Source organism: Chenopodium album, chromosome 5 (genome assembly GCF_948465745.1).
Source record: "Chenopodium album chromosome 5, dcCheAlbu1.1, whole genome shotgun sequence".
Lineage (NCBI taxonomy): Eukaryota > Viridiplantae > Streptophyta > Magnoliopsida > Caryophyllales > Amaranthaceae > Chenopodium > Chenopodium album.
Window position 1 is genome coordinate 10,255,114 of NC_137838.1, and position 13,597 is coordinate 10,268,710.

General features: G+C 37.5%; 1 protein-coding gene across 1 annotated transcript; it reads left to right on the plus strand.

The window, feature by feature from the left end:
* Positions 1-762: 762 nt before the first annotated feature.
* On the plus strand, positions 763-12,060 carry LOC145630400 (putative transcription factor PosF21). Its single transcript, XM_081682661.1, has 4 exons — positions 763-1,604; positions 9,247-9,379; positions 9,618-9,702; positions 11,028-12,060. The coding sequence occupies exons 1-4, from the start codon at positions 1,039-1,041 to the stop codon at positions 11,390-11,392; spliced, it is 1,149 nt and encodes a 382-aa protein (XP_081538787.1). The 5' UTR covers positions 763-1,038; the 3' UTR covers positions 11,393-12,060.
* The last annotated feature ends 1,537 nt before the right edge of the window (positions 12,061-13,597 follow it).

The following is a 13,597-nucleotide window of genomic DNA, read 5'->3' on the forward strand; positions in this document are numbered from 1 at the left end:
AAAACCCGTTGGGTTGACCCAAACCCAAAACTTTGGGCAAGGGTTGAACATTTCTTGACTCGTAACCTGAAGTGATCCAACTGAGATGACTCATGACCTGACCCTAATTGACAGGTCTACACAGCAATAAAATTCTATTAGATTGTGAAGTATATTATTTTTAACTGATTAATTAATATGTATTATAAATGTATGTTTTACACTATAAACTACTTCCTTTGCTCCAAAAATATTATGATATAAAAAATAAATTTATATGATAATTTTTGAAAATAATAATCTAATAATTTTTGTAAATAAAATTATAATTCAATTTGTATTTTATCGAAAATAAAATTCTAAAATAACAATTTTATCTTAAAATTCTATCCAAATAGAATTCTAAACTAACTTTAATTTTTTATTTATCTTATAATGTCTATTTAAATATATCCAATGTGGCACGACACTTGGCGTTGGCGAAAAGTTGGAACGCCAAGTGTCGCTGCATGGCTAAAAGTTTTATGATTATTTATAGATTTCTAATTATCAATATTGTAAAATTATAAAAAGTGGATATTAATTAAATTTACATTGAAACGTTCAAATATCCCACATGAATATATATTATTGTATCCATAAACACAAATGCGAATCAAAGCGGTGATGTGACCGTGTAAATAGTGTAAAAGTCAAATAATGTCAACTAAAAAATCGGAAGAACTATCACAATGTCTTAAAAAAATTATATTATATTATCTAGGTGGCCATCATATTCTATAGAAAAAGTCTACATTTTTCTTTCATTTTCTCTCTCCTCAAAAAAGTTCGAATTTTGCCAACGTAATCTCCTTTTCTTCCCATTTCTTGTTTCTTGCTAACATCACAGATCTCTCACCTTCTATTTTTTTCCCCTGAATTCTTTTTAAATTTAATTAAATTTTTGTTTTCTTAGATCTAATTTCACCTTCAATCAATCATTTTCCCTAATTTGAATGATTTCTAGGGTTTATTTCATTCCCCCAAATCGATAATTTAGGGTTTCGAAATTCTGCATTAATGGACAAGGATCAGCTCGGCGGCGCCGGATTACCGCCGACGGGAAGATTCTCGTCGTTTTCTCCCTCTTCAACAACGTCGCAAACGCAAACGACGTCGTTTAGCAATGATTTGAGTCGAATGCCGGATAATCCGCCGAAAAATATGGGTCATAGAAGAGCACATTCCGAGATTCTCACTCTTCCCGATGATATCAGCTTCGACAGTGATCTTGGCGTTGTCGGAGGTGGGCCTGATGGCCCGTCATTGTCGGATGAAACGGAGGAGGATTTGTTTTCTATGTACATTGATATGGACAAGGTGAATTCGGCGACTTCGGCGAATTCCGGGTTTCAGATTGGGGAGGGTTCGTCTGGGGCGGGGGCGGAAAAGGCGGTATCCGGGGGCGGGAGTGAGAGGCCGAGGGCGAGGCATCAGCATAGTCAATCAATGGATGGGACGACGTCGATTAAGCCGGAAATGCTTGTTCCTGGGGGTGATGAGGGTTCTCATGCTGATGCTAAGAAGGCAATGTCTGCTGCTAAGCTTGCAGAGCTTGCTCTTATTGATCCTAAGCGTGCTAAGAGGTAATTGCTGTTGAGAATTTGCTAATTTGTTGCCTTTTTTTATTCAATTAATTGTTTGTTTGATTAGTAGAAAGTTTTAGATTTTGAATGATTATTCTTGAAATGTTATGATGAAGAATTGCTCAAATGTTGGTGAAATGTGGCTTTAGAATTGCCCAATTTTTGAAATATTGTTTTCTTTCATGTTTTGGTTTGTTGTTTCTGTTTAGGCATGATAAATTCCATGGATATGTCTTTTTCTAGGCTGCTTTGATGATATATTGTACATGGTAATGTGTTGAACAAGTATCAGACCTTGACTATGGTTTGAATTGTGATTTATATTAAGAGCTGGTAATTCATATTTTGTGAATATACAATTATGGTATGTTGTCCAGCTTTTATGAGCATACAATCAATCAATCAAAGCCTTAATCCCAAAAGTGGGGTCGGCTAACATGAACCAAATTTGATTATTCCGTGTAGTCATCAACATAAATCTTTCTCCTCCATCCCTTACGATCCAAAACTTCATCCTCACGTAAATCCATGCACTTCATATCCTTCCTCACTCCTTCCAACCAAGTCATCTTTGGTCTCCCTCTTCCTCGTTTAATCCCTCCATGGTCCCACTCTTCCACTCTTCGCACCGGTGCACCCTCGGGTCTCCGTCTTACATGTCCAAACCAACGCAGACGATTTTCCCTTAATTTATCTACAATGCCCGCCACACCTACTTTCTTGCGAATAACCTCATTTCTGATTCTATCTCTTAAAGTGTTTCCACACATCCACCTTAACATGCGCATTTCCGTAACCTCCATCTTTTTAATATGCTCTTTCTTAGAAGCCCAACATTCTGTACCATAGAGCAACACTGGTCTTATGGCAGTCCTGTAGAATTTTCCCTTCAACTTTAAGGGAATGCTGCGGTCGCATAACACTCCCGTGGCCGCTCTCCATTTAAGCCACCCTGACTTAATCCTGTGGGTCACGTCTTGATCAATGTCACCATTCTTCTGGATGAACGACCCTAGGTACTTAAAACATTCACTCATGGTCAAATCCTTTCCATCCAAACTCACCACTTCATTGCTTGTCCCCCTCTGAGTGCCAAAACGACATACCAAATATTCAGTCTTACTCCGACTTAGCTTAAACCCTCTAGATTCCAACCTTTGCCTCCATTGCTCCAACTTGACATTAACCCCATCCTTAGTCTCATCCACCAAAACGATATCATCTGCGAACAACATACACCATGGAACCTCATCTTGAATTGGTCTAGTTACTTCATCTAGAACCGTTGCAAAAAGAAAAGGGCTTAATGCAGACCCTTGATGCAATCCGATTGTAATAGGGAAATCTTTTGTCAACCCTCCGCATGTCCTCACATTTGTTGACACATCCCGATACATATCCTTAACTAGGTCTACATACCTTCGTGGGATACCTTTCTTCAACATTGCCCACCAAAGTATCTCTCTTGGCACCTTGTCATATGCCTTCTCTAAATCAATAAAGACCATATGAAGATCTTTCTTCTTTACCCTATAAAACTCCATCATTTGTCTTATCAAATGGATTGCCTCCATAGTAGATCTCCCAGGCATAAAACCAAATTGGTTATCTGAAATGCTTGTGCATGCCCTCAACCTTTGTTCAATCACCCTTTCCCACAACTTCATAGTATGGCTCATAAGCTTAATTCCTCGATAGTTAGAACAATCTTGAGCGTCTCCTTTGTTTTTATAAACCGGGACCAAGGTGCTCTTCCTCCAATCTTGTGGGATCCTTGTAGCCGTCCATATCTTGTTGAAAAGGTTTGTTAACCAATCAATACCAATCTTACCCAAACACCTCCACACCTCTATCGGTACCCCATCAGGGCCAACCGCCTTCTTAGGTTTCATCTTCCTCAGTGCAATCTCCACCTCTACTCTCCTAATCCTTCGCACATACTCCATGTTGATTTCTTCATCACTCATAGAGGTATCTCCTATCACAACTCCATTACTTCCATTAAATAATTCATCGAAGTACCCCTTCCACCTGTCCTTGATGCCCTCCTCTTGCACTAGGACCATTTGGTTCTTATCTTTGACACACTTCACCATGCCAATATCCTTCCTTGCCTCTTGTCTTCTCTTTGCCATCTTATAAATGATCCTTTCTCCCTCCTTGGAATCAAGCTTTTCATAAACCTCCTGATATGCCTTTTCTTTTGCTTGGCGAACAGCTGCCTTTGCCTTACTCTTAGCCTCCTTATACGCTGCAAAGGTTTCATCACTCCTACATTTTCCTAAGGCTTGATAGCATTCCCTTTTTTGCTTAATTACTGCTTTCACCTCTTCATTCCACCACGAAGTATCTCTCTGTACCGAAGTTCTTCCCCTTACTTCCCCTAAGACCTCTTTGGCCACTCTTAGGAAACAGTTCTTCATTCGTAACCAAGTCATGTCCGGATCCACCTCTCCATCCCAATCCGCTTCTTCAATTACCTTTTCTGTAAAAACCTTAGCTTTTGCATCCCTTAGGGTCCACCATCTTATCCTTGGTTCTTCTTGTCTAACTTTTTTCTTCGCCTTCTCTTTCAGACGAATAGTCATTACCAATAGCCGGTGTTGGGTGACCACACTCTCCCCTGGGATAACCTTACAGTTTATGCAACTTTGTCTATCTATGCTCCTTGTGAGCAGGAAGTCTATTTGAGTTGCATTTGCTCCATTCCGAAAAGTTATCAAGTGTGAATCCCTCTTCTTAAACCAAGTATTAGCCAAAATTAAATCATATGATTGGGCAAAATCCATAATAGCTTCACCACCGACGTCCCTCTGCCCATACCCAAAGCCTCCATGGACACTCTCATAGCCATCTCGGCTCGCCCCAACGTGCCCATTTAGATCCCCTCCAATATATAACTGCTCTGAGTGGTGGACACCCTGCACCACCTCGTCTAGGTCCTCCCAAAATTGTCGTTTCTCTTCTGCATCTAAACCCACTTGGGGAGCATAAGCACTGATAACATTCACAATCTCCTTGCCACATAGCAACTTCAGCCTTATCAACCTATCGTTCTTCCGATAGACCTCGATCACCTCTTTTGCCAACCTCTCATCGAGAACCACACCAACTCCGTTCCTAGCTCCACCATTCCTTGTTCTGTGGCTCGTTTCTTGCCCAACATACCATACCTTATACCCCAAAACCAAGCCTCGAGCTCCTTCTCCTGTCCATCTTGTCTCTTGGAGGCACATGATGTTCACGCGTCGTCTTTTCATTACTTCTACCAATTCTGCTGATTTTCCCGTAAGAGACCCCACATTCCAAGAACCAATCCGCAAACTAAATTCTTTTCTCCCACGCTCCCTCCTGATCCCAACTCCAAGCCCTTGATTATTTGACACCACAATTGGGCAATATGGCGCGTCGCTTCTGGGCGACGACCTAGCAACCCTTACATACTTATCACTGCACCCGGGTCTGGGAAGTGCAGCGCGTCGCTCAGTAGGGAACGCCCCAATGGCACGCCCTTGCTCATTTGACACCACACTCGGGCAATGTGGCGCGTCGCTTCTGGGCGACGACCTAGCAACCCTTGCATACTTATCACTACACCCGGGTCTAGGAAGTGCAGCGCGTCGCTGAGTAGGGAACGCCCCCACGAAAATATCTGTTTGGCTCATGTCATGGGATGTGACGAAGTTTTATACTGGCTGTCACTGGCCTACCGTAACCCTCCTCCTTTATCCAGGCTTGGGACTGGCAGCGGGAAACCCACTGGCGGTGATTTTGGTAATTTAATGAGAGACATTATTGGGGTGAGCTCTATTTGGAAAGCATTGTCTGGCTCTTGAACTTGTAGTAGAATGTAATTATATTACCAATAAGTGTTTTATACATCATATTACAATTAAGTCACACCTTAAGACAAATTATTCAGGGGCTACGATGACGTAATTCTTGTGGGACATGGGCCTAATTCAAAAAATTAAATACCCATTTAACCGTAAAAAATTAATAAGTTTTCAAAAGGGTGAAGTTAATTTTGAGGGATGAAGGATTTTGAATATTAATCGATCATGATAGAGATTTTGAATTAAAAAAAGTAGAAAAAAAGAATTTTTTTTTTAACTTTTGAGATTGTAATTAATTTTGGAAGGTAGAAAGATTTTGGAAACTAGAATGAAATTGAGAAATTGTGGGAGGAAAAAAAAAATAGAAATTAAATTGGAAAATGAAAGTTTAGAATTATTTTTTTTAAAAAAACTGAAATATTGCATGAATTTTGGAGTTTGGGTGGAGATATAGAAGTAATATATATATAAAAAAAAACGATTTACTGGTTAAGGATTTGAACCCATGATCTCACAAATTATAATGGAGCACTAAACCATAGTATAAGCATTACATTTACATAGAATTATGAAACTAATATTGATATGTCCAAGTTTTTTGAGGCCCTTCGCACACCCCAAACCATAACTGAAAATACTATATACTAAAGTGAAACCTTTTGGAGGGAATTTTCCCTCCTATTCGTTTTGTTAATTAATTTTTAGTTTATTTGATAGTAATATAGTAATTCTTTCCGTGTTGAGTAAAATAAATATTGGCTTACATAAGATATATAAAGTATTCCCTTATAAGAATTGAAAAAATAGCAATCGATTACCTGTTATATATATTCTACGGGTTGTATATTTGGCTTGGGTATTAACAACTCCCTCCGTCCCTAAAAGAACGACCCTTTTGGGGAGTTTTCACGGGCATTAAGAAACTTAAATGGGAAATACTAGTGTATGGGAAAGCTAATTAAACTATATTGAACAAGTAAATTTAAAAGTGGAGAGATTAAGTAATAAAAATACATGAAAAAGCAAAATTTACATGGGAAAGCTAATTTTGCACAAATATTATTGTAAATTGAAGGATATTTTAATGTAAATGAGATGAATATTTTGGGACTAAAATTTGACCAAAAGGGTCATTCTTTTAGGGATGGAAGGAGTAGTTGTTACCATAACATGATAGATAGGTGGATAGGCTAGTATAGGGAATTGGTTGGTTGGAACCTTGATGGCAAAGTAAATGAAGGAATAGTTGGCACTTTGCTTGATATGGCATTATGAATGGAAACAAAGTTGAGGGCAATTCGAATAAGATTCATTGTACTCTGTAAGAGCACTATGAAGATTTAATTATATGGTATTCTTATTTGAATCCAGAAGAGTATGTCATACACCATAATGAGTTTTATTAGCATAAGGTTGTAGGTTTAGATTTTATTCACATGTGATTGGTTTTGCAAAATATAAGAGTATCTATGACTTTACTTTCTTGAGATCCCATATATCCATGATTTCATATGTGAATGGTAACGGGACAATCTTTTTCTATAAATTTATAGGTAAATTTTCTGTTCATGTTTATTTGACTTAGGGCCTACATAAAATATGTAGTACAATTTGTTTGCATAGCTTATTTGTTAGTATGAGCTGAATAAACTGTGCACTTGATAGTTTGATACTTAGGAAAAACTTAAAATCTTAGCCAAAATAGGGGAAGGGGGTTGTACAATAATGTGTGGGTTTAAATTTGAATTTAAAAATTGGAACTCAAATTTTAGACCAATGAATAGGATAGTCCCCTATGAACCACAATCTAGCTTGCATACTCCAAAATGTGGTTAACTTGTGAGGAGTGGGCTCAAGAGAATTGGGTAGCATAAGTTAAAATCAAGGCAAGTAGTTGTTTCATAATTTAACGGGTCATTCTGATTGATGTGTGCTTCATCTGTTTCAAAACTATTATTTCCACGTCATTTATTACAAAAGGCATGCGTTTAAGTGTTTTGGATGGTTCAGAAGTAGGCATTCAACTTTCAATTAGGACTATTTACTCCTCAAGACTATTTTGCAGCCCTCTCTCCACTTGCTCCAGATGAGTATTTTGCATACCTCTCTGCAAAGTTAATTTAAATTTCCCTACTTGGATGAATGTAAATACATGGACTGAAACCCGTACAGTGCATGCATGATTCAATCCCTATGTTTAAGGGACTTTGAAATTTCTAATTAAACTTCCTCTGTTGCAGAATAGTTGCAACACTTTTAGTTTAGCAATATTCATACACTTCTTCCATTTCATATTACTTGACACGTTTCTTTAGGCATGTTTGCCCATGCATAACTTCAAACATCAATATCTTCAATTATCAATAGGCAAAAACTATAATAAAAAATTGATATTCGAAAACAAAAAAGGTATGAACGTTGAAAACATGTTTTGCAATTTTATTGAAAGCATTTGTTGTAATAAAATAAAATTTGAAGAATTTACTTTCATTTCAGATGTTTATTTTTAATATTTTTACTAATAGATAATTAAATATATGTGGTCAAAGTTACCATCTTGAAATAGTTTGTTAGGCTATTATAGTTGAGAGAATAGGGTAGCCCGAGGAGAACAAGGCTTATTGCTTTCAGATTTTGTATGTCTATTCCTATTAACATATAGATAAAATGGTCCAAGTTCCTGAGAGGTATTGGGTGATGAATCATGCATACACTCTTTTTTTGAGTATCAGTCCATGCATTTAACAATATTAACATTACACAAAATAGGGGATTTTAAACAAACCTCGCTGAGAGGGGTGCAAAATAATCGTGTAGTATAGAGTCCTAATTAAAAGTTGAATGGCTACTTTTATCCACCTAAAAGGCATGCCCTCATTCAGGATATCTGTTATAAATGGCATGGGAATCTTATCGTTCTACTTGCCATATAATATCATGTAAAATGTGAATGCCTGATTTTTATAAAGATCGTTGCAAATTTTTGTCGTATATGGTTGCCCTGCCATTATGGTGTGACCTTGACATGTGTTAATTTTGTGTTGCCAAGGGATATAAAGGCTTCTATTATCATAGTTTTTAATCCAATGCTAGGTTCTTTAACTCAATCAAATAGCTAGGTGAAAAAAATTCTTTTGTTTTTTAGCAATGCCAAAAGGCCCAAAAGATATGAAGGTTTTGTTTTGATTTGTCCATTTTGTATAATGTACAACGTGCTTTTAAGTTTATATGGTCGCTGCTTTCAATTTTCTCCCATTTGTTGCACATGTACATTGCCCAAGTTTTCTTTCTTTTTGCTTAATCCTGCTGTGTCACTCCTTTCTGGATAAATTTTTGACTCTTTGGAGTTCAGGAGAGTAATAAATTTCAAAATCTAATTCAGGAGGGTTTCACCTTATTGTGTCTCATTGGATTTTAAAGAAAATCATTGTTCAATTTTCTATTTTTTTTTTAGGAGAGTGGGCATGAAGTCGTAATTTCTGCTTAAGCTTAATTTGACGTTATTGTTGAGGTTTTGCGATGCTGTTTGCTGATAATTATTCAAATAAATTGTTATATGTTGTATAAATGCTATTATGTATATATGGCACATAATTTTTTTGTATCTGGGGTTCTTGGGTTGCATTGGATCAAAGAGCATTTGATGATAAATATGTTAGTGCTGAAGTCTTTTGGGACTTTAACATCTTTATAACTTTTATGGCTATAACGTGCTCTATATTTTTGCTGCAATTGCAACTAGGCCAAATTATCTGACTGTTAGTCTTCACTTTAATTATTGTTTCTACTTTGTTTTGCTCGAGTAGAATCTGGGCTAATAGGCAGTCAGCTGCAAGATCTAAGGAAAGGAAGATGAGATACATTGCTGAGCTAGAGCGCAAAGTCCAAACATTGCAAACTGAGGCTACCTCTTTGTCTGCTCAGTTGACCCTGCTGCAGGTAATAGGTCATTTGGGTGACTTTGATAAAGAGGCAGTTTTTTTAAATATACACTGCAGCTTTCAATCGGTCCTACTAGTTTACTTCATTTTCATTGCATCTTACCTCAACTATAATTGTCTTTACTTTTATCTAGACCTGCTCTTTCTTTTCTTTTCTTTTTCCTTTTTAATCTGATACATTTTTCTTTCCTCTCTTGTGAACTCTTAATATTGGTGAATTGATTAATACTCTACAGAGAGATACAAATGGCCTCAATGCTGAGAACAGTGAGTTGAAGCTGCGTCTGCAAACAATGGAGCAGCAGGTTCACTTGCAGGATGGTAAGAACCCATCTTTGCTTAATGCATTCCTCTCATCCAATATCTGTATTGCTTAGTTTTGGAGTGCTTTAAAATTATATAGAGGTTAATATTTTGTTGTCAAGGAGTCTCATTTATGTAAATTTCTGTAGGTGTTTTAGCAAATGAGAGAATTAACAATTTTTGATGGAAGCTTAATTTCACTTAGCAGCAGCTTTTTTCTGTCATTTTGTGGCAGATATTTGTACTGTTTTGTTGTGATGGATTTTTTTTTTTCAGTGTCTTAAATTGGCTGTATATATGGGTTTACATTGCTAAAAGCCCCAAGAATCATATGACCATGTGTCCGCTATTATGGAGAATCAAGATTAGTCTAGTGGTTGAGGCCTTCCTTCCACCGCTGTGAGAGGGGTTTGATTCTCACCCTCATGCTAGTGGGATGCCTAATTTCCCCCTACTTGCAAGGGGATCTCCTTACCTTAAAAAAAAAAAGTGTCAGCCCTTATTACAAATGCTGTCTTACACAGTACGTCAATACAGTGTCTTATGGGTTTTCTTGTCAATAGGATCTATGTTTCTGGTTGGACTTGTTCATTCTGTTATGGTCTGAATTATCTTTTAAGGACTATCTGCATGATTGCTAGTTAGGAAGTTACCTGATACAGATCTTACAGTGGAGTTGTAATACAGCCCTTCAACTCACTCCTTTGCCCTAAAATTCATGGACACTAAATGTGGAGATTTTTCCTGGATTTAAATTATGAGATGAGAAGCAAAATGTTGGGTCTTTTTCGAGTCCAGAGTTGACCGTTGATGGTCAGTCTGTGCTGGTTGTCACCGATTGTCCTCTTAATGCATTCAAATTCTGAAATTTTTAACCTTAATATTTACCAAACGATAAAACCATATCTTTTTTTGGCTTTAGGCCTATATTATTTGTGGAAGAATCATTACGCAACTGTGGCTGCAGTGTAGAATGAAGAATAATCACAAGATGGGGGTGTTGAGAATTCCATATAGAGGGCTCAGGCCCTTGAGGGAGGATAATTATTCCTGTGGTATGAGATTCCATTAGGTATTGAGTCCTTTTCATTGCTTCCTGTGAATCTGAAGTCCCTATCCTAACAGCCCCCGTAGAAGGTTGTAATGAGGCTTGTACTCTGAGTCTTGTCACCTCTGAGCTCTGACAACTGGGGAATAGATGAACTGATTTAGTTTATTTAAATTTTATGGGCTGTCATATTAGTAATGATACCCTATAAATCAATGAGCTCTGTTCCGTTGCTTCTTTGATTTATTTCTTTCAACAATAACATTTTGTTTTATGATTTTCTGGACTAATGCAGCATTAAATGAAGCGTTGAAAGAGGAGATTCAGCATTTAAAATTGGTGACTGGTCAAGCTATGTCCAATAGTGGGCCTATGATGAACTTTCCAGCTTCTTATGCAGCCAACCAGCCGTTTTACCCAAGCAACCAGGCAATGCATACTCTGATAACTGCACAGCAGTTTCAACAGCTACAGCTTCATTCTCAAAAGCAGCAGCAACAGTATCAACAGCATCAACTGCATCAGCTCCAGCAGCAACAATTGCAGCATCAAGAACCAACCCAGATGTCTCAGCATTCTGGTGATTACAAAATGAGGTCATCAATGTCATTATCCAAAGAAAATACATCAGATCCCATTTCTGGAGCATCAAAGGATTAAAGGTCATAAGGCATGGAGTTATTCTGCAACGAGTTCAATATAGTAAAATTATATCAGCAGGGATAACTTTGAGTTGTTTATGTAGTCTCTATACAAGTTTATATTGTTTGTAGTAAAATTACAGCTACAGTTGAAAAACTACAGGTAAAAATTGTTTGTAGGCATTGTGGGTATTGTGATTGGTCTTTGGGTGAGATGGTGTAGGTTGTATCTTATCCAAGCATCGGAATTGTTTTGGAGTTATTATCTTTAGATGGATGTCGTAAAAGAGTTTAGAGAAATGCTCTATATATCTACATAGTTGATAGCAGGAGTGGGTAGTGATGGAGTGGTTTGAAGTCCAGTGTAGGGTGCATGTGATGGGTATTGATATTTTATAGTTAACTCATTCATTGTAAACAAGATTCTAGCTGGTCTAAGCTTTATTCTAGCTTAGTTCATTAGTTACTAATCATTTAGCAAATTTTGATAAGCATAGGTAAATCTTGATCTTACAGATTGCACTTCTGAAGGCACTTGAAGAATTTTTCTGCAATCAAGATTTCTATGCTTGGAGATTATTCCAAGCTTTTTACTGATTTTGTATTAGTTGATAGAAAGGAAGGGGACGGAAACAACATTTGCTGGCCTGAATTCCTCTATTTGATGTCGTGTTATTTATGCTTTCATACTTTGTAGAGGAAGGCTACTTGCTTGCTGCCTGAAAGTTGGTAAGAGCAAATGAAGCTCAGCTTGATGTTTATTGTTTAATTTTGTAGCAATTTTTAACTTCTGAAATAAAAAAAAAAACGATTGTGCATGTACACATAATTGTTTATTGTTATGCCTCCATGCCGGAAGAATCCGAAGCAATTCTCCGTCTTCAAACGGATATATACATATGGCACAATCTTGGTTAATAAATCCAGCCTGCCTATTTACATAGTATATATCTATTTGAAATCTCCTATATATTTTTTAGGGTAAAGTCCAGCGTAAATTATACAAATGAAAAATAATATATGTTACTAAAACTATTACAACAATAATTGCTGATAAACTGGCTACAGCTTTTCTGATCGAGAGTCCGAATATATAACCGTCGTCGACAGGTTTTCCGTAGGCTACCGGTAAATTTGCAAGTTCCCTGAATTATGCACAAATTGAGCTAATTTAAGTTTTGAACTTGAAGAGTTTGTGCACCTCTTTTGCTCCGGATATTGTTTTTTTTTGTTAGAAACCAAATTAAATAAAACTGAAGCATAGAATTTGAGAGTAAGGGTTGACTTCACTAACTCTTTCGGTGTTAGTAGTGTTGGAAGGTCGGGTGCTTTATGTATTTTTTTGGAACGAGAATAACAATCCTTTGACGATCTGTTCTTTTTCTAATAACCACATTTGTGGGGATGTTAGCTCAACTGTGGCCTGTGGGTACTTGGAGATTCATTGGTATCTATGGGTGGCCGGAAGCTGGAAATAAGCACAAAACTTGGGATCTTATGCGACTACTTTATGATGAGGCTCACGTTCCAACTCTTTCAGTGGAGATTTTAATGAAATTTTAAGCTATGAATAGAGGGAAGGAACTTCTGATTGTGAGAGGCAAACTATGGCTGGGTTTCGGGATGTGCTTCAGGATTGTCAATTGCACGACCTTGGCTACTCTTGTCAATGGTACACGTGGGAAAGAGGATTGATAGTTAAGACTCGAGTTCATGAGAGGCTTGATCGCTTCATTGGTAACTCGGCTTGGTTCGACAAATTTTCTGGAATTTCGGCTCAACACCTACTGAGATATAAGTCTGACCATAATCCAATTTTATTGGAGCTCCGTACTCAGCGCAAAAAGAAAAGAAAGAAAAAAAAAAAAAGGAGTTTAGATTTGAAACGGGGTGGCTGCTAGACCCTGATTGCGAGAAGGTGATGCGTGAGTGTTGGGATATGACTGTAAGAGAAGGGATGGAGTCTCGGCTTAGCTCGATGGTTGTTTCCCTTTCTAGTTGGGGAAGGGGAAAATTTGATGATCTGGGAAAGAAAATTACTGCAGAATAGCTCTTGAAAGCGGCACAAGAGGAGGGAGTGTCAGAGGAGTCGATAAGGGAATGTATGAGAATAGAGAAAGAGTTAGATGAGCTTCATGATCGACAAGAAGCCTATTGGTACATTTGATCGAGGTCCGCAAAAGTGAAGGATGGGGGATAGGAATACTTCCTATTTTCATCATTA

What these genes read in the sequence shown, in the direction of transcription:
- LOC145630400 (XM_081682661.1), top strand. Translation starts at nt 1,039, where the DNA reads ATGGACAAGGATCAGCTCGGCGGCGCCGGATTACCGCCGACGGGAAGA. An exon ending in GATCCTAAGCGTGCTAAGAG is followed by an intron (nt 1,605 to 9,246) that starts GTAATTGCTGTT and finishes TTGCTCGAGTAG; the next exon opens with AATCTGGGCTAATAGGCAGT. An exon ending in GCAGGTTCACTTGCAGGATG is followed by an intron (nt 9,703 to 11,027) that starts GTAAGAACCCAT and finishes GGACTAATGCAG; the next exon opens with CATTAAATGAAGCGTTGAAA.